The sequence below is a fragment of the Microtus oregoni genome, unplaced genomic scaffold, assembly GCF_018167655.1.
Source record: "Microtus oregoni isolate MIOR12 unplaced genomic scaffold, Mior012 000002F_ref0000024, whole genome shotgun sequence".
In the NCBI taxonomy this organism is placed as follows: Eukaryota; Metazoa; Chordata; class Mammalia; order Rodentia; family Cricetidae; genus Microtus; species Microtus oregoni.
In genome coordinates, this window is record NW_024543061.1 from 346,671 (window position 1) to 367,641 (window position 20,971).

Below are 20,971 nucleotides of genomic sequence, written 5' to 3' on the forward strand. Positions count from 1 at the left end.
CGACGAGTTCAACACACTTCTCCCAATAAATGATAGGAATGGACAGAAAAATCAGCAAGGGAACAGAAGACCCAAACAGTACAGTAGTCAGTGAGCTGCTTAGAAGACACCTCCTAATGACAACCAAATACATTGCTTTTTTCGGGGGCACATGAAACATTTGCCAAGAAACAGCATACTTCTGGCCACAGCTCAGAATAAATTTAAAATAATTAGAATCGTATAGAGTATATTCTTTGGCCGTATCAGAATTAAATGAGAAATCAGTAACATGAAAAATGTCAGCTACTTCAAAGAAGAAAAATAATATTTAAAGGCAGAAATCAGGAAACAAAAAAAAATCCTTAGAAAAAAACTGTTTTCATGAATAAGATTAGTAAAAAAGACATTGACCAAGAGCTGAGCAGATGGGTCAGTCAAAATAGGATTTGCTGCATAGGCCTGAGGACCTGAGTTTGGTACACAGTACCCATGGAAGAAGCAGGGTGTAGTGGTGAGCTTGTAATCGCAGTACTGGGGAGACAGACAGGCAGATCCCTCGGACTTGACAGTCTGTAAGTTAGAGCCTAATGAAAGACCCTGTCTCAAAAAAAAAAAAAAAATACCAGTCTCTGAAGAAAGAGAGGGCATCAGCAGAGATGCAACAGAGATTAAATCTAACAGAGATAACTAGGTTGGACTCAGGAGCTAACTTGAAATGATTACTGATGCCAAACGGGACCATTTCGGCACCAACACACAACAATGTAATGACCTAAACCATCTTGGGGGCTGGAGAAATGGTTCAACTGTTAAGATTGTTTACTGCTCTAGAAAAGTATGATATAAGACCGGTTCTCAGCACCCACATGGAGTGGGCAGGGCTCACAACCACCCATGACTCTAACTTCAGGAGATCCTTCACCTTCTTCTGGCCTTCACAGTCACTTACACCCATGCACACATACCCACACAGAAACACAGACACACAGCATTAAAAATAAAAATATACCTTATATGTTTAAATCTATGATGACTAAGAAAACTAACTCATAACCTTTGGTTGAGAAGGGGGATAATATGGATTTTTAAAACTGGCTAGGAGGGCAATGGTGAGCCAGACTGATGAGTGTGACAACCTATTCAAAATGGCGCTCTTCTGGGACTTGGCTATTGGCAAACACCATTGTTGTCATGCTTCACGTGCAACAATTGAACCTAGAGAGCATGAGTATCGCTGGTGTGGAGTTAGCCACGTGAAGCATTTGGGTGGGTGCCAAGACCCTCAAGGCTCAGATCAGAGACACTGTCCCCCAGGAGCACTTGCCATCACTTTCACATACTACCCTGGTGGGGTAGGTGCATTGTTGGTTTACGACACAGCCAAACACATAACACACAAGATGTGGAGCACTGGATGAAGGAGTTGTGGGACCGTGCAGACAGCAACACTGTCATGTTTATGGGCACCACCTGCAGGCTATGGCCACTGACAAAACCTGTACCTTTGCAAAAATGGACATGTCCTTCACTGGCATGCCAGTCTTGGATTCCACCAACACAGAGGACACATGCAAGAACATCACAGAAATCAATCCTGCTGCATCAAAGAAGGAGATCACCGACCACATGACTTGATGTGAGTTCCTGGCAACAATGTGCTGAACATCACCATGCCACCTACCCCCGAATGACACTTAGCAAGCTTCAGTGCCACCAGAACCTGTGATCACCCTGCATCTCTACCCAGAATGCATGCATGTGCTCTATTCTTGGTGTTAGCTAGCACCACTGTCCTCCCGGCTACTGTCATCCCTCTGGAACAGTCTGCTCCCATTCTCCTAGGGAATGCTGCCGCCCAGTCAGCTGGCCCAGGAAGAGCAGAAATGGTATCTCTTGTCCTGCCTACTCAAGAGAAGCCAGAAGGCCCTGCTATTTATCCGTTCTTCAGTCTTATGGGCATCTTGTTAGGCTGGTAAGGTTGGCAGGCTAGACAGGACCAACCAGAAGAAAGGAAGCTAAGCAGAAGGAGTCAGCTTCTCCTAATTTTCAGGGCAGACTCCACAGAGTGCTCACCTCCTTTCTTCTCTGGCCTGTTGACCCAGCTGGCCTGAAGCCTCTCTTTGCTAATACTCAAAGAACCAGGCATGAGGGGCTGGACAGGTAGACAATCTGGGCTCTGCCTCCTACCACCACACCAGCATATCCAGCACCAACCAGCATGGCCTCAGGCGTTCCCTGTCTGCCCACTGCCGGTGACTTCTATAGATTTATGCTGGGGGAAGACACCTCTCTGTCTCTCTCCCTCCTCATACCTTGGTGCCCTCCCTCTGCTTACCCAACCCACCTTGTCTGCGTCATGTTTCTGCCTGGTCAGGAACCTGTTTGCAAGTGAAGCAGTATCTCTTTTCATAACAACTGTTCTTTGGTTTTTCTTATTATAGAGCAGTGTTTCTCAACCCGCCTAATGCTTTGACCCTTTCACACAGTTCCTCATGTTGTGCTGACCCCCACCATAAAATTATTTCATTGCTCCTTGATAACTGAAATTTTGCTACCATTATGAATCATAATGCAAATATCTGTTTTCTAATGGTCTTAGGTAACCTGGTGAAAGAGCCATTCTAATTATGGCTTTAATTTTTCCTCTCTGTTCTTCTGGCCCTAAACATTCAACCCATCTCACACTCTGCTTTACCTGAGATAAAGTTCTGATACCTAAAAACTGAACATTTAACATCCTGAAGAGGCCAATTTGAATGTCAAGATTCTGATGAAATTGTTACATCTGCACCTGTATCTATAAGACCATCAGTGATGTTATTTATTTGTATCTTTAATTTTGATCTTTGTTCATTTGTAGAAGTTTGCCAAAATACCCACTTTATGGTTTCTCCTGAATTTTTTGTTCTCTCTTCTGCAGCTGTTCTATTATCCAGAGCAGCATGATTTCTTACGATAGGCATTAGGTTCTTTGATTGCCCTGGGAAGGAGTTTCCTCCACAATGACAGGAAATGACTGAACCGGATTTGGCATAAGGACTTGTGAGAGATCCCTCACAGAGTTTTCAGATGGGAAAGGATTACCTTAAATATTCCTCGTTGACCTACATTCCTTAGCCCAAAGCCTGCCTTTGCCACACCTTCTGCATAACCTAGAAGGGAGGGGTGTTCTGAATGGATTATTCTTTGAAAAGAACCTTGTTTCTAGGAATGCCCCGTCTACAATCCCTTTGAAGGTGAACTTGTTTGCCATAATTATAACATTTGACATTTAAATTTTTCCTCAAACCTCTGGAAGTCACCTATCTTATCCAGGCATCATGTTCATGACACTCATTTTTTTTGTTTTTATTGAGTTATATATATATATATATATATATATATATATATATATATATATATATATTTTCTCCACTCCCCTCTCTTGCTCCCCGCTCCCCTTCTACCCTTTCCCATGATGCTCATGCTCCCAGTTTACTCAGGAGATCTTGTCTTATTCCACTTCCCATGTAGATTAGATTTATGCATGTCTCTCTTAGGGGTCTCTTTGTTGTCTAGGTTTTCTGGGATTGTGAATTTTAGGCTGGTTTTTCTTTGCTTTAAAGACATCCAATATTAATTGTATCTCAAATCCATTCCTCCAAATGTACTAACCTTGCCTTTAATGGCCTAATTATCCTTTTTGCATAGAGAATTGGCATTTTTTTTTTTTGGTTTTTCGAGACAGGGTTTCTCTGTGGCTTTGGAGCCTGTCCTGGAACTAGCTCTGTAGACCAGGCTGGTCTCGAACCCACAGAGATCCGAGTGCTGGGATTAAAGGCATGTGCCACCATCGCCCCGCAAGAATTGGCATTTTCAAAAGCCAGGGATTCAATTATTTGTCTAGCTTCTAAATTTGGTATCATTGTATTTATTGCTGAAATCCATCTTCAAAAGAAATTCATAAAGGCTTCCTTTGGGTCCTGTATAACTTCAGTACTGATTCAATTTTCTTTCCTATTTCTCCATTTCTATCCCAAGCATTCAAAGCTGCTGCATGGCATAAATCCAGGGTGTGGTCATCATAAACAGTTGCTTTTCTATAGTAGTATCCTTCTCCAAAAATTTGATCTTTCTACCTCTAGCTTGACTCTGTTGTTCAATAATCTTTTTTCTTTTTTGGTTTTTTTTTTTTTTTCGAGACAGGGTATCTCTGTGGTTTTGGAGCCTGTCCTGGAACTAGCTCTTGTAGACCAGGCTGGTCTCGAACTCACAGAGATCCGCCTGCCTCTGCCTCCCAAGTGCTGGGATTAAAGGCGTGCACCACCACTGCCCGGCTTGTTGTTCAATAATCTTAACCTAGTCTCTGAACCAGGATTTCAACTGTAATTGCACACCAGGTTCTAAAACACCTTTAACAAATTCTATCCAGTGTTTAGGAATAATTCTATTACAAACTGACCATGAGTTCAACATTTGCTTCACAAAAGGTAAATGTATGCCATATGAAACTATTGCTTCCTTAAATCTCCTTAAATATAACATTGGCACAGGAGACCAGTTAGCCGTAACAGAGCCTCTGCCATTTGTCAATTCCTGTAAGGTTACTGGATACATCAAGGTTAGTTATTTGAAAACCGTAGACTGTTTCTCTCTATTCTTATAATGCAATGCTGAAATTGGTTCTTCATTACATTCCTGTGTCTGGATTTGAATATCTCTGTGATCTGTTTTATTAGGTTTTTCTAAGGCCTGTATCTTAGCACTCAGATTAACCGACATTTTTAGTGATAAAACAGAAATGGTAAAGCTGATAATGTTTACAACTGACATTATATAAATCCCACCTAAATTACATAGCCTCTCATTTAATCATTCCATTTTCAAATTATTCAGCGTATAAGATACAGAGACCTGAATCTTTCCATTGTAATGGTTTACTCCCAATTTTTAATGTGGAAAAAACTCTCTTTTAAATAACTCCTCCCTTTAAGAATTCCCAATTGTCTTACCAGACCTACCAATGATGTTGATGAAGATGTGAGGCTTACTGCTGCTGCATAGGACAGTAAAGTCTTGACAGGATTTCAAGGCAGCTACCTAGTTTTGCAGCAGCCCAAGAAGTGGGTTCAGGGAGAGCCCACAACCCATTAGGAGAGAGAGAGAGAGAGAGAGAGAGAGAGAGAGAGAGAGAGAGAGCTGTCTGAAAAAAATTGCACAAAGGATTGTTCAGAAAAAGCACATGGGTGTGGGTGAGTGAGGGCTGCCTGAAGGCAGAACCAGCCGGTCTAGGGCAGATGAGTCCTGTGGCATTTGGAGCTCGGTGCTTCTGGAGTTTGGGTGGCAGCTGGAGACTGTTTCAGAGAAGTTATAACAGGAAAATCCCAAACTTACTCAGTGGGCTGGGAAAAAAGAAAGCCTAGCCAGGTGGGGCTGGAGGCCGGCATGCAGCTCCGGCCTGTGCTGGTGGCTAAAAAGCCACAGGCAAGTGGCTTTTTCATGAATTCATACCCGAAACATTGGGTGCCAACTATAGCATGATTAATAAAAACCCAGAGACAGATATTGGGGTTCAACCTGAAGATCAGAAAAGCAAAGCAGCCAAGCTACTAGAGAGTTCTTACCTCTATGAAATCTCCAGACTGAAAGAGAGCCAGTTCCTGTCTCATCCCACCATATATTCCTCTCCAGTGCTGGCATTAATGGTGTGCACCACCACCACCCAGCCTCTATGGCCAACTAGTGTGGCTGCTGGGATTAAAAGTGTGTGTAACCACTGCCTGGCCTGCATGGCTTACTAGTGTGACTGTTTTGCATTCTAGTTTTCAGGCAAGCTTTATTTACTAAAATACAAATGAAATATCACCACACACTCTCTCTCTTCTTCCTTCATTTTTTTCCTTTCTTTCTGTATGTCCTACTTTCACTGCTTCTCAGGTCTGTCTGCCTGGCAGCTGCCTGGCTTCTGGCCCCAGGCGTGTCCCTCTTTTCTCCTCGCTCTCTCTACTGTTTCTCATCCTCTATTTATTCTCCTAGCCCACCCACCTATCCCTCTTCTGCCTGGCTCTTGGACATCCAGATTTTCATTAGACCAATCAGGTTCCTTAGGCAGGCAAGGTGAAACATATGTAACATACCTTGACACAACCAAAGTAATATTCCATAGCATAAACAAATGTAACATAACACATCTTTACATAGCAGTTGCCACGTACCCTTGGAATAGAGACATATCTTACCTCCCCCACAGAAGTATCAGATAGCACTGTTTGGAAGTCAGGCTCTCTTACCTTGAGCTCTCTAACACTAGTTTTCACTCTGGCTCCTCTGATCAGGCATGAGCAGTATCAATCCTCAGGCATCATCTACCTGCTGCTTAAACACGGCTTTCCCTCTACTGTCATTCTGCCCTGAAAGTACTGCTTAAGTGATGGTTTGAACACCCATGTGCAGGCAGCTTAACCTCCAAAGCCTTCACCTCTGAACCATTTGAAGCTTTATTATATTAATGTAGGCTGGACCTGGAGGCCACAATGTTCAATACTACTCTCTAATTTGTTCCATCCCATGTGATGACTAAACTACCTGATGACCCACGCAGAAACCAGAAGCAACTGGAGCCATCAATGCCAACTTCTAATCACTGGCTTCTACTAATTTTGCCTCTCTTTTGGGAACCCTCACTCTTGTCACTTCTACTCTGCCTTTCTCTATTTGGAACCTGTGGCATCTCTTATTTGGAACAAAAACTGACATGCGAAGTCCTTCCAACACTAAAACTACATGCCCGTTTTGTTCTAAAGCCAACTTGGAACTGCTTGTGGAGACCCAACCTTAACATTTGCCTGTTCCTGTGCCTTTTGCCTTTGTTTTGTTTGAGGCAGTGTGTCATGTAGCTCGGGTTAAATTCAAATATACTTTGAAGCCAAGAATGGCCTTGAACTCCTGATCTTGCTTCTGCTTCCCAAGTTCCAAATTATAGGTGCACACTACCACTACACATGGCTTCTGCACTTCACTATCCTGCTTCCTCTCCATGGAATGTTCCCCTCACACACCTCTTTTCCATACTTGGATTTTCAAGATACTGTTAAGACACCATACCCATCGGTAAGAAAACGTTCAAAATTGCAAAGAGTGACTTTTTTTTTCTCCTCCAGCAGTGCCTCAACTAAGACATTGGCCAGTGTTGCAATTAATGTAGTTTTTGTGTGATTATTCGGGTCTAGGTAGCCGGGAAACTAAAGTGTGGTCTCAGCTCACAATGGTTAGTTTAACAAAGACTTAGGTTCAGATCATCTCTTCAAGTCATAAAGCATATCAGCAACACAAGGAAAACATGCCTTTTTATCTTCTGCTCTAGCTACATTTTTCTCTAGTCCAGTGGTTCTCAACCTTCCTAATGCTGTGACCCTCTCATATAGTTCCTCATGTGGTGGCCCCAATCATAATTGCAATTTTGCTGTTATGAATTGTATGTAAATATCTGTGTTTTCCAATGGTCTTAGGCAACCCCCATGAAAAGGTTGCTTGGTCCCAAAGGGGTTGCAACCCGAAGGTTAAAAAAAAAAAAATCACTGCTCTAGTCCCTCTTTCCTTCGTGTTCTGTTTTGTAGCTTTACGTGCACAAGGAACGAAGGTTTGGCTACTATAGGATTTCCTTACTGGAAATTTTACTACTTCTGTCAGTCAATTGCCTCATCTGAAAGAGTTCCAGACAATAATAGAATTCTACTTAGAGGAAGAAAACCAGGATGGTCAGCTAGATGGCTCAGCAGGTAAGTGCTTGCCACACAAACCTGATGACTCAAATTCCATTGGATGTGCAGTCTTTGGAGCCTGCCATATTAACACCTCCAAGTGACCCTTCAAAGACATGACATGCTTTTGGGATAAAAGCACTGTGAGGAAAATAGTGGGCACTAATCTGACATCAATAGTTGCTATTAAGTCAAAAGCAGGAGGAAGCCTGACTCCATCACTCCCAAGCATTCCGAAGATAACTGTGCTCTTAAAAGGAGAGAGGGCAATGGCTGTGAAAGTTTCCAAGAGCATCAGTTCCCTCCGAGTTCTAACATACAATTCACTGGGCAGCTGGAAGGAAATCCAATTTAGAAGGGTAAAGGTGGAAGAGAACAAAACAAGTGTATATATCCAAACCCCTCCAAACCATTTCCGAAAACAAATGCATGCTGAGTGAGATTCCTATCGTGATAATCAACCAAACTATAATGCCAAGGTCAGTTCTTAAAAAGAACAGAGAGTGACATTAACCAGTGTTTGTCTTCTGTTTCCCTTAGTAGAGTGGAGGCTACCAAAGGACAGAACATTTCACCTGCCTATCCCACACCAGACTACAGTTAATGAAGTCCACCTAGCACAGTGCCCAAGATATAACAAGCACATACATACTTGCAGGCTAAGAGAGAGAATTTAGATAAAAAAAAAAAAGCCCAAAGGTCACTTCAGGTCTAAAAGTTATAGATAGAGCATTAAATAGTTAGATCAAGATTAAACTATGCCTTTACTGTAGTTCCCTATGGAAACTAAAACTGGATAAATAAAATCCAACTTTATTTCCAACGTCCTCAAAGTCTGATTGTGCCCCAAAAGCAATTTAAAGGTCTTTTTTAAAAGTAAACATTCAGATATAAAAACAAATGTTTGAAATAATCTACTTGTTTCTGTCCAACGTAGTTTAGACAACAAAATTTCCAATTAAATTAAAACTATACTCTCTCAACGGGAAGAAGAAAGCCTTTCAGTTAAGAAATCCAGAGGCATAATTAAAATCTAAAGAAAACATAACAAGATGGTGGTACTTACTAAGCACAACATGCGCTCTTTGTAGAACTAGGCACTTCAGAAAGACAAGCAGTTCTGCAGATGCAGCCAACAGCACTCGCAATCATGCGAAAGAAAGACGTGTTTTTCTTATCATCTTTATTCAAGTATTTCACAGCAGTTATATTACAAATTACAGTAAATGTTCAAATTCCAGAATTCAAAAATTAAATAATTTACTCCAAACTAATGTAAAATGAAGTCAAATGTAAAACATCAATTTAACACAATTCTAAATTAAACTACAAACCCAAAATAGACTGTAGTTGAAGTCTACTTAATCTACAAAGTAGACATACATGAACAAAACCAAATAGGACTCCCAAAGTCTAAACAACCAAATGTACAAAATATAAAAGATGCAGGTACAAGCCCAAATTCAAGCTTCCAAAATGGTTACAAATAATAATTTTAACAGCAATGGCATTCAGCTACGGGACCTGACACTGAAGAAACCTACTGATTAGCACCATAGCTGAACCAACTTAATCAAAACAAGGGAAGATAAGAAATTACCACCCCACTCCCTAAAAATAAAATCCAGTAAACCTACAAATACATTGGCATATGAGAAAAATCAAGTCATGAAAGGACATTAAAAAATTAATCACAGGTAAGATTCAAGCTCAAAAACACAATTTATTCCACAGCCATCAGTTTCAAACCTAATGCAGTTCCATCATCTTCAAGAAGCTCCCAGGGTTCCCACAGCTGAGCATGAACTTTTGCTTGGCTGGGCTGGTATACATAATTTATTTATCTGAGAGCAAGGTTTTACACAGGAGCTTATCACATATAATGCTCACATAGGAAGTAAGAACAGAGGTCAATTTATACATTATTTTTGCCAATGCTATACAGCAAAAATTAAGAACTTTACAGAAAGGTAAACAAAACTGCGTCAACTTGGATAATTTCACAAGCTGCTTTTATTTATAGAACCACCAGATATCTGTAAAACTGGTATAGTATGTTTCTCTTTGGGGGGAAAGGGGCCTGAAGAGTTGGTGCGATTTCAGCTCATCTCCCCCCTTGGCATGAGACTGGCTTTGTCTTTGAGACCTAAACTGTTCAAAGTGGCAGTTCCTATACTGAGTTTTCCTCTGATTTCTCCATCTATATCAAGGGTAAACATAAAATAAGACGTGATCTTTTGACAGCATTTTTAATGCTTAAATAAATAAATTTCCTTTGTCAAACTCACTGATGGCTAAAATCTTAATTCACGTGCAAGATTCGGAAACCTTAGAACATGTGCGGTTTTCCTCCGTTCACAAGTGCTGCTGTTACTTGAACAGAATGCTTCTGAAGTAGAGAAACTGGAATAAATACTAAAGAAGAAAATAGCACAGCAAGAACCTGAGACTTGCAAAAACCCTTTTACCAGAAACTCGCTACAAAAAATCTGCTACATCTTATTTCATCAAATCTTTAAATTCTGTAACAATTTCCATCAAAATACAAAATGCTAATGTATTAGACAGTAAAATAGTTTGCACTGGTATGATGGTAATAAATACTAAATAAAGCATGAAAATCCTCCCAATAATCAAATTAGAGGTTTCAAATCACCTCCCCTTTAAAATGGTTCATCGTTAATCACACTTGCCCACCTTAAAAATACAGTGTGTCTACATGGTAGCATCTTGAATTACATGACTAACTAAATGTCATGAAAACCTCAGACCAGGTATAAAGAAAACAAGGATCATCGAAAAAAAAAAAATCAAGCTAGAAGACGGTGAACATGAAGGTAAATGCAAAAGCACTTGGGATTACTGCAGTAGCTGAGGCCAGCGCGAGCTCTCTGCACACCACCACAGCCAGAGACAAGGAGACAGGTACCTTAGCTTCAGCGTGTAAACGGTGGCAAAGTGTTACAGGACCCTGTAAACACTGTTGGTAACTAAAAACAAAAGCTGAGGTAGCTCAGTATCTCTGCAGTAGTCCTCAACCATGTGCCCTAATTAAAACCCAAATATGTGTTGCATATATTGGAAAGACACACCTGCAGCTAACGGCTATAATAAAGGAATATAGCAAGCCAATTTGTCAGCAAAATTTTCTGTACTTTGTTTAAAAATTATCTCATAAAAAATGTCACTGCATTCCCTTTGCCTCTTTGCAACTGCCTAGACTGTGTCTCCAAATTCTCAGAAAGTTTTGTAAAATTAACAACCCATAATTATTTTCATAAGCATAATCCACAGAAATCACTCAACAAGATCCAAAATGATTCCAATCAAACTGAAGCATTGTGAAGATGTGAGCATGGGACAGGGTTAAATGTTAACACTGTTATTCAAGGACATACCAGAGCTCACTTGCAATTATACAGAAAATGAGTTTTAAAGAGTTTCAAACAAATTCCTCTTTTCTGTCCATTTGGCAAGTCCTGGCTTTAAAACAAAACAATAACAATTGACTATACATGAAAACCACTTTTCTCTGGTAACTCAAACATGAATAACTATTAAATTGCATCTGACAGAAGAATGGCCACCAACTATTTATTTTCTGGTCATCATTGTCAGCAATATGGAGAAGTACATATGGGATTTTGTGGACTGTTTATCATTTGCTGCTGTTTTACTGTGTGTTTTTTAACTGGAAACACACCACAGGAAAGAGGACAAACTAGCATATCACGTGGATTACTGAGTATCTTGATTGTTTTGAGAACAAGACAGGCATTTAATACAGAATACTGTTGTCTCTTAATGACACTGAGTATCAAAACTTATTTTCAAGGTTGTAACCAAATAAAACATTCTAATTAATTTGCTACAAATGAGCCCATCCAGTAAGCCTCATCTTTCTCAAATGAATAAAAAGGCACATTAAAGGCAGTTCTAAAGAGCCTAACCTAATTTCACCTAGTTTCTTCAGTTGTCCACCAGAATACACCATAGCCAATTCTAAAACAGGTCTTAGTCCATTACCTGGGGGTTAGGGGATGGGGTATGATCAGAGATAGAAAAGAGGAAAAGAAAAAGAAAAAGCAGGTCGCCCACGATTTCCAACAATTCAGCACAATTAGAACTGCCCCATCCAGTTCCCTCTGGTATGCTGGTCTGCTCCCTAAGAGACTCTCCAAGAGGGCAGAAGAGAGGGGCAGAGCGAAAGCAGTTTCCGTAGCACCAGAATCTCCAAGCTGTGGGGTTGTATTTTTTATTTGTGGAAAATACAACATGTTTCTGAAGTTTTGTTTGGTTCTTGTAGGCTGGTTGGTTTCAGGTACCTGAGACAATAGCACCAAATTCAACAGAGAAAGAATGAGTGAGCGAGCACTTTACACCAAGACTCTGCGCAGGATTGGTGCAATCTGAAAGGGAATGGCTCAGAAGACCGCTCGGCAGGAGCAGATTGGAGAGGAGAAACCACTCGTCTCACAAGTTCATAGGAATGTCTCAAACATATGAACCGTTCTTTCCATCTCCTGGAAGAGAAAGAAGTAACTGTTATCCACTATGGGAGACAAAGGAATTTCTCACCACAAAAGGCTCACATTAAACTTTTAGTAAAGAATTTGAGATACAAGTTCAAATTTGAATATTTTTACAACTCTGCTGTAAAACCATCTGCCCTAGACAATTCTAAGTACTGCTTATTTTATTCTTTGGCAACAGGGATGGTAAAGATAGCATCATTCAATAATTTACGATGCTAAATACTGCACTAAGAAATATATTCCAGATATATATTTATATAAGTAAATAAATAGGTATATAAGATATATATTCATGCCCATATGAAGTGTACATACATATATGTATAACTTAATTCCTACAATGATTTCAAAATCGTTGAAAATATTTATTATAAGGCCCATTTAAAAAACAAACAAACAAACAAACCTGAGGAAGGCACAGAAGAAAATAATCTGGTGGCCACTAAGTGGCAAGATCAGAATTTCATTTTGTTGTATTGTTTGAGAGAGAGGCTGCAGTAGATAGCCTTGGCTGGTTAAGAATTATTTATGTAGCCCAGGCAGAGGTCTAATTTACAATCCTTACAGTCTGGGCCTCCAGAGCCCTGTGACTTCAGGAGTCTACCACCACACCCAAAGTCAGAAGAGGGACTCAAGTAAGCTCGGGTCAGCATCTGTACCTCTCTTACTCAATACACCTTAGGGACTACTAAAACCAACAGCATGTGTTCATTTCAGGAAAGTTTATGACAAAATGAGGCTGTACCTTATTCCCACATCCCTCCTTCCATTCTATCCCAGATGATCAGGGAAAAGGGCTAAGGGAGCTGCTCACCACCACCAGCAACATGCACAGTTCATTCTACCAACCCTCCCATGCCTTAGAGTAGGCCTCTAGAGTATAAAGATTCCAAATCCCACTCAGAGGAATATGCAGTTCATTCAAATTTCTTGGAAAAAGTTGTAGAATTAAAAAAAAAAAACAGGCTCAGTGGTGGTGGTGCATGCCTTTAATCCCAGAAATCGGAAGGCAGAGACAGATGAAGCTCTCTGAGTTAGAGGCCAGCTTGGTCTAAAACATGGAAAAACTCTGTCTGGAAAAAAAATACATACACACACACCCCTATAAACTGTACTACATTAGGATAGACAAACACCAAATGTATCTTTTCTACCTTCATACAGTTCTAACAAAATCTGATCTGTATCAATATTAAACAGATTATTATCTGATTAATCAGTTATTCTATGCGATCAATTAAAATCACCTACTCAATGGCTTATGATTTACTGCTGGGAAAGAAAATCAAATTATAAAGCAAAATATACAATATGATCAAAATTTTAAAAACATACTCACACATTAATAATAAGTATTATGGAAAGTTAGGTATTGTAAAACATTGGAAGACATTCCAAATGACTGTCAGGTCGTCAGGTCCAAAGCCCCCCTTCCCCCAAAAGAGAAGTGAAGTGACACTGCCCTAAACAGAAGGACTCTGTCCAGGTAAACAGAAGGGTTGTTGCCAGGTACACAAGCCTAAAGGTTTCTGTGCGCCAGAAACCATCCTTAATCCTCCAGGAATCTCCTTTAACCTTCCCCAAAGGTTAACTACCTCTAGCAAGGGCATCCAGGTCTGGATCAATCCGGACAACCTGTATTAGCTCAGCTCACCACACTGCTGACTATTTTAAAATCTGCTTGCTTTTCCACCATTTTGCCCTTCTTTCTGCCTCCCTCAGATGGACTTGGTAGTTTAATTCCCAATAAATCTCACTTAAAAGACCCTCTAGATGGAAGGGGGTGGCAGTATTTTTTATTTTCTCATTTCTGGAAGCTTCTACATATTGTATAACTTATATAGCTTTGAAAAAGATAAAACTCATAAAATATAGTTATGAAATAATTGAGAATTCCAGGCCAGCCAAGGCTATACCTAATACCCATCTCAAAACAAAAACAGAACAACAAAAAATAAAATTAAAATGTGATAGAATTTCACTAGTCTAGAATCCAAACAAAGAAAGCACATTGTGTTTGGTTGTGTTTTATCAAGTGCAGCATGTTTTGGAATATGTTTCTGCTTTTGTGTGTGTGTGTGTGTATGCATATATTTTTGTCTTATTGATTTTTAAAAATGTGAACTTATCTTCTAGTGGTTTTAAGTTTTAAATTTTATTTAATTGTAACTAGCACATATTATTTATACAGTTAGCATGATTCACTGTGATATTTCCATATATACACATATCATGAGTTGAAGAGTCTGTAGAGGGTTAATGAACTATAGTTACAACGTCTTTTGAAAGCATTTCTAAAAACCATCCTGAGAGGTAACTCAGACACAGAAAGACAAACAAGGTATGTTCGTCTAATATCTACTCACTCATAAGTGGATATTAGACATAAAGCAAAGGATAAGCAGCCTATAGCCCACAACCCCAGAGAAGACAGGAAATAAGGAGACCACTCAGAGAGAAGTACATGGATCTCACAAGGATCCACCTGCCTCTGCCTCCCAAATGCTGAAATTAAAGGCATGCGCCGCCACCACCTGACTTGCTTCTTTTATTACATATGTAATTTATTTATTTTTATTTTATGTGCACTGTGGTTTTGCAAATATGTATGTGAGATCTTGGAGTTACAGACAGTTGTAAACTGCCATGTGGGTGCTGAAAATTGAACTCAGGTCCTCTGGAAGGGCAGTCTTAACCACTAAGCCAACTCTCCAGTCCCACAAGAGTCTCTTTTCTATATTCTGGTTTCATTTATACCCAGAAAAGTGACATAACAATCATATGGTTATTCTATTCTTCGTTTTATCCAGAAACATCTGTATTATTTCCCAGAGTGGCTAGCTTACATTTCCACCAACAGTGTCTAAAGGTCCATTTTCTCCACACCATTGCTAGCATTTGTATTATTTTTTCTATCTTAAAAACTACTATTTTAACTGAATTGGTAACTCATTTGTTTTGACTTATACTTACCTCGTGACTTATGATATTGAACATTCTTTTGCATATTTATTGAAATCTGTTTCTTAGTTTCTATTCAGATCATGTGCCAATATTACTTCAACTGGGTTACTTTTTGATTGGTAATGTTACTCTGTTGATGTTGTTTTTTTCCCCTTTGCTGTGTGTGTAGAAGGCTTTTTCATTTGATGTAACCTTAATTGTCAATTTCTGCTTTTGTTTCCTGTGTTTTTGGAGTCCTGTCCAAAAAACCATTGCCTGCACCAGTATCTTAAAATGATTCCTCTATACTTTAGCACTCAGAGATCTTACATTACGTTGTATGACTTGTTTTGAGGTTTTTAGGTAGGTTGATTGTTAAGGCTTTAGGCTTCAGTTGGCTACATGTGGGTATCCAGTATTCCCTGAAGCATTTGTTAGAGAGACTGCTTTTTCTTAAAAGGTTATTTTTACACTTCTTTGAAAAAAGCTGTTGATTTATTTCTGAGCTTTCTATTCTGTTCCATTAGTCTCTGATGTCTGTTTTTATGGCAATAACATGTGTTTTTGGTTACTAAGGCAGTGTAGTATATCTTAAAAATCACTATTGTGTTGTCTATACTTTTGTTCTTTTTTGTTTGCGACTGGGCAGTTTAAGTTCTTTTGTGCATCTATGTGAATTTTATCACTATTTTTCCTAGTTCTATGAGTAATGTCACTGGTATTTTGGTAGGGATTTTATTGAATCAGCATATTATTTTTTTCAACATATTATTTTGAGTAGTATAAATATCTTAACAATATTAATAATTCAAATCCATGAACATAGAGGGTCTTGCAATTTGTCTTATTGGTATTTTGTAATTCTCATGATGGAAGACTTCCACTTCTTTAAGTTTATTCCTAGTCTCTCTATCCAACATGGTTACTTTTTGCAAATTCATTAATTATCTATAAAAAAAGCTACTAATTGGATTTCTGTATTCTGCTGCTTTACTGAATCATGCATCCAACAGTTACCTGGTATAGTCTTTAAATCTTTCTACACAGTTCAATTCAAAGAGTCTTTTGATGTCGCTGTTAGGTTTTTCTATGTATAGAACCTGTAGTACTTTGAATAAGAATTGCCCCCATAGGCTCATATTTGAATGCTTAGTCACCAGGAAGTGAAACTCTTTGAAAGGATTAGAAGAATTAGGAGGTGTGGCCTTGTTGGAGGGAGTGGTCTTCTGGGAGGAAGTGTGTCACTGGGGGTGGGCTTTGAGGTTTCCAAAGTCCAAGCTAGGCTCAGTTTTTCCTGTCTGTAGATCAGGATGTAGCTTTCAGCTGCTTCTCCAACACCAATTCTGCAGTGCCTGCCACTATGCTCCCTGCCATGATGATACACCAAGCCTCTGAACTGTAAGCAAGCCCCAATTAAATGTTCTCCTTCCTAAGAGTTGCTGTGGTCAAGATGTCTCTTCACAGCAATAGAACAGACTAAGAATCATATCATTAGTATATAGGAATAACTTCACCTTCTTATTTGTCTTTCAGTTCTTCTTGTCTAATTGTACTGGCTAAAATTTCTAGTAATCTTTTGCATAAGTGCAATAAAACAGACATCTTTGTCTTGTTTCTGATCTTAAAGGAAGCACTTTCAGTTTTTCTACATTGTGCTGGCTATTTTTGCCAGCCTGACACAAACCTAGACATACCTAGGAAGAAAAAAATCTGCGTTGAGGAACTGTTCTATCAGATAGTCTTATGGGCATGTCTGTAGGGGCATTTTCTTGAATGATGATTGATGTGGGACCCAGGAGTAAATGCTACCCATGGGCAGATGGCCCTGGGTTGTATAAAAAAAAAAAAAGCTGAATTAGTAGAGAGGTGGCTCAGCACTTAAAGGTACTTGCTGCTTTTTCAGAGGTCCTGGGTTCAGGTCCTAGCACCTCTCTGATGGCTCACAATCATCTGTAACTCCAGATGATTCTAGGGGATGGATTCAATGTTTTCTTTTGGCCTGTGGACACTGCACACACATGATACACTTAACATTCACGCAGGGAAAGCACCCATACACAAAAAGTAGGAATAAATTAATCTTAAAAAAGGGGGAAAGGCTGAGTAAGTCATTGAAGCAAACCAGTAAGCAGTGCTCCTCTGTGCTTTCTGCTTCAAGTTCTCACCTTGGATCCCCTCAATGGTAAACTACAACTTGAAAGCCAAATAAATCCCTTTCTCCTCCAAGGTGCTTTTGGTAAGCGTTTTATTGAAGCAACAGAGAAGCAGACTAGAACTGAAGTTAGTACAGGGAGTAAGACATTGCTATGAGACCTGACCATGTTTTCGGGAGGATTGTGGTTGGTTTTAGAGCTTTGGGCTAGAAAAGTCATTAAATACTCAGAGCTTAATGAGCTGTTGATGTGAGAGCTCAGAAGAATGCTGACAGAAATATAGATAGTGAAGGCCTAGCTTAAAATTTTCAGAGGAAAGTTTGAGAGTCCCTCAAGGACTCCATGGGGGCATCTTTGTGATAAATGAATTAAGAATGTGTGGTTTCTGGTCAGCTGGGGCTGAAGAATCAGATGTGATTAGCAGGAAAGCAGAACAACTGAGGTAAACCCTTTACTGGGACGATTGATGGTACGAACAGTTAGCTGAGACTGAAGGGTCAGATAAGAGACCAACATCACTGAGGAGAAGTCTTCTTCAGGATTAGCACATGGAAGCTGTGGTCCAGAGTCACAGGCCCAGGTAGCACCTCAAACTGACAGCTGAATTTGTTAACGTTAGCAGTCTCCCACATTACTGGTTTTTGGTGGCATGAAAGTTCTAGGACTGAAAGGTGGAAATCATTGAGGCTTGGCATTATGAAAGTCCAGAAGGGACCAATGGTGAAGGTGCAGCCTTAATTAAATTGGAGATGCCAGGATTGTGGGATGGTCACAAAGTACAGTACCAAAGCAGTGTATGTCTCAGATGGCAAGAACTGGAGAGGTGGACTACCCAAGTCTTTGGAGCCCAGAAGATCATGTGCCCCAGATGTTAGTCACTGAGCTACATACCCTGGATTTTGGTTTCCTTTGATCTGATTGTAACTGTACCCTAGTTTGAATCTTACAGAAGTCAACAGCTAAGAGACTTCAAATTTTTTTTATATTTATTTATTTAGTATACAATATTCTGTCTGTGTGTATGCCTGCAGGCCAGAAGAGGGTACCAGACCCCATTACAGATGGTTGTGAGCCACCATGTGGTTGCCGGGAATTGAACTCAGGACCTTTGGAAGAGTAGGCAATGCTCTTAACCACTGAGCCATCTCTCCAGCCCCCGAGACTTCAAATTTTTAAAGAGAACTTGGACTTTGTTGAAATTTTAGTTATACTGTGTTTTATATGTGATATTAACATTGAGATCTTGGGGACAAGAAAAAGCATAGTATATGCTTTTCTGTTAAGCTGAAAGGGGTCAATTGTGTTGATTAGTTTGGTTAACTCGGCACAAACTACAGTCACCTGGAGAGAGAGAGAACCTAGAATGAGGGACTGCCTCCGTCAGACTGGACTGTGACAAGTATGTCTGTGGGGCATTTTCTTGATTATTGTTTGATGGAGAGAGCAGTGCCCTCTTTTCTTGATCATTGTTTGATGTGGGATTCCCCTCTGTATGCTATGCATATGTTTTATTACCATTGGTTATTAAAGAAGCTGTTTCAGCCAATAACTCAGTAAAGCCAGGCACAAATTCAGAGATATAAAGTAGGCGGAGTCAAGGAGACCCTATGTAGCTGCTGAAAGAAGGACAAGCTGGAACCTTATAAACCTCACTGGTAGGCCACAGCCTCTTGGCAATACACAGATTGATAGAAATGGGTTAATTTAAGATGTAAGAGCTAGTTAGGCATACACTAGAGTCATTGGCCAAACAGTATTGTAATTAATATAGTTTCTGTGTGATTGTTCGGGTCTGAGCAGCTGGAAACGAACAAGCAGCCTCAGTTTACAGGTGGTCATAGGTGTGTAAGGGCAAGCTGAATAGCCGCAGATGCTGAAGCAGCTAGTAGACAGTACTCTCCTATAGTCTCTGCTCCGACTTTCCTTAATGGCTACCACCTGTGAGACAGATGCCTGCCCACTTCAAGCTGCCTTTGGTCAGTATTTTATCATAGCAAGAGAGAAGTAAACTAGGACACCCACTTAGTGTGACGTTACCCAGTGGTTTCTTAAACACAATTTTTATGAGTATAATGAATATGGAGTTTTATCAAAATTTTTCTGCATTTACTGAGACAATAAGCTTTTTTTATTCTACATTCTATTCATAGGGATATATTACACTTACTAAGTTGCAATATGTTGAACCATTTTTACCTCCCTAAAATCAAAGCAACATGACTGTGGCTTATGATTTTTTTTCTGGGGGGTGGGGGGAGGAAGTTTCTAAGACAGGGTTTCTCTGTGTAACAGCCAGCGTCTTTATAGGAACAACTAAAGAAGGTTATCTATACAGATGTAGTGGAAGCAACTGTGTATGTGAGTCTTTACATGCTGCTATTGCAGGTGTGCCCAAGAGTAGAACCTCAGACCCACACCAACATGCCGAGCTGTGTGAACCTGGAGGTGGAGGCAGTTTAAGATTTCTCTCTCAACTCTTGTTACTTGCCCTGCCCACCAGGGATCATGATGTGAGTTGAAAAGTTCATCTCAGCTGAGGTGCTCAAAGGAAACAGAGTGGCATGTGGCTAGTGCCAAAGTTTTCTGGACAGTGATAAAAGAGTGACAGAATCCCACAAGAACTTGTCCTTAATCCTGGCATTCCCAGGAAGCTACACGCTATATGTGACTGGCAATACCCTAGGTCTCAGAGGTCGGCTTCCCCAAATCTACAGTTCTTGAGGATGATAGACCTTCTGCTCCCCTCTATATTGTGGTGCCCTTGCCCACAAGGCAGCACTCCAGTGGTGTATGCCAGAATCAGTCACAAGGTGAGAGTAGTCAATACAGGGGAATGTATATGGAATCCCAGAGGTAGGGATACATTGGGGTTTCTTCCCCTAGAATAGTTCAAATTCAGAATATAGGTCCCTCTCTCAAGATGGCTCCTGGTTACAGGACTCAGACAGTTTACTGGGAGAGTAAGTAAACTCCTTTCTCCAAAGCCAAACTAAGATTTTGTGGGGTTTTGTGTATGTGTGTTGAAAGCCTTCAGGGGCCACATAAATATTCAGTAGCAGTGTCTGCCATTATTTGCACTGAGAATAATGCACTTTACTCTACTGTAAAGTGGAGACTCTTCCTTGCTAGGCTGTGCAACTGGAGAAAAGGTGATTTTGCTTTTCTTGCTATGCTGCAACTAGTCTGTTCTCTATATTTCTACAAAGGTTCTGGTTTTGGGGTGGAAGTTTGCAACAGGGTTTCTCCGTGTAACAGCTCTGGCTGTCCTGGAACTTGCTTTGTAGACCAGGCTGGTTTTGAACTCACAAAGCTTCACCTGCCTCTGCCTCCAGAGTGCCGGGATTAAAGGTGTGCACCACCATGTCTGGCTAAAGCTTCTGGGTTGTTTTTGTTTGTTTGTTTGTTTGTTTTTTGTTTTTGTTTGTTTTTTTTTCTACTAAATCCCAGCCTTCTTCCATGGGCACTCACCTCTTGGCCATTTCTACCTCTTGGTGTTGGTGTGATGGAGCAAGTAAGAGCCCTAATCAGTTATTTTGACCTCCAAAATGATTTTAAATGCCACCTTATTTTGATTCAAATCTAATGCTCCTTATCCTAAGGTTAAAGGTGTAATTCAGTG

General features: G+C 40.1%; 1 protein-coding gene across 4 annotated transcripts in view; it reads right to left on the reverse strand.

The window, feature by feature from the left end:
- The window catches only part of Atad2b (ATPase family AAA domain containing 2B), a 151,030-nt gene that overhangs the window by 11,155 nt on the left and 118,904 nt on the right, over positions 1 to 20,971 (reverse strand). For 3 of the 4 annotated variants that reach the window (XM_041642936.1, XM_041642947.1, XM_041642929.1), the window contains one exon: positions 8,894 to 12,244. The exons of the other annotated variant lie outside the window; for it this stretch is intronic. In XM_041642936.1, the coding sequence (XP_041498870.1) occupies positions 12,203 to 12,244 (42 nt within the window). In that variant the 3' untranslated portion in view covers positions 8,894 to 12,202. Of the gene's footprint in view, positions 1 to 8,893; positions 12,245 to 20,971 lie in introns of those variants that run through there. 4 annotated transcript variants of the gene reach the window in all.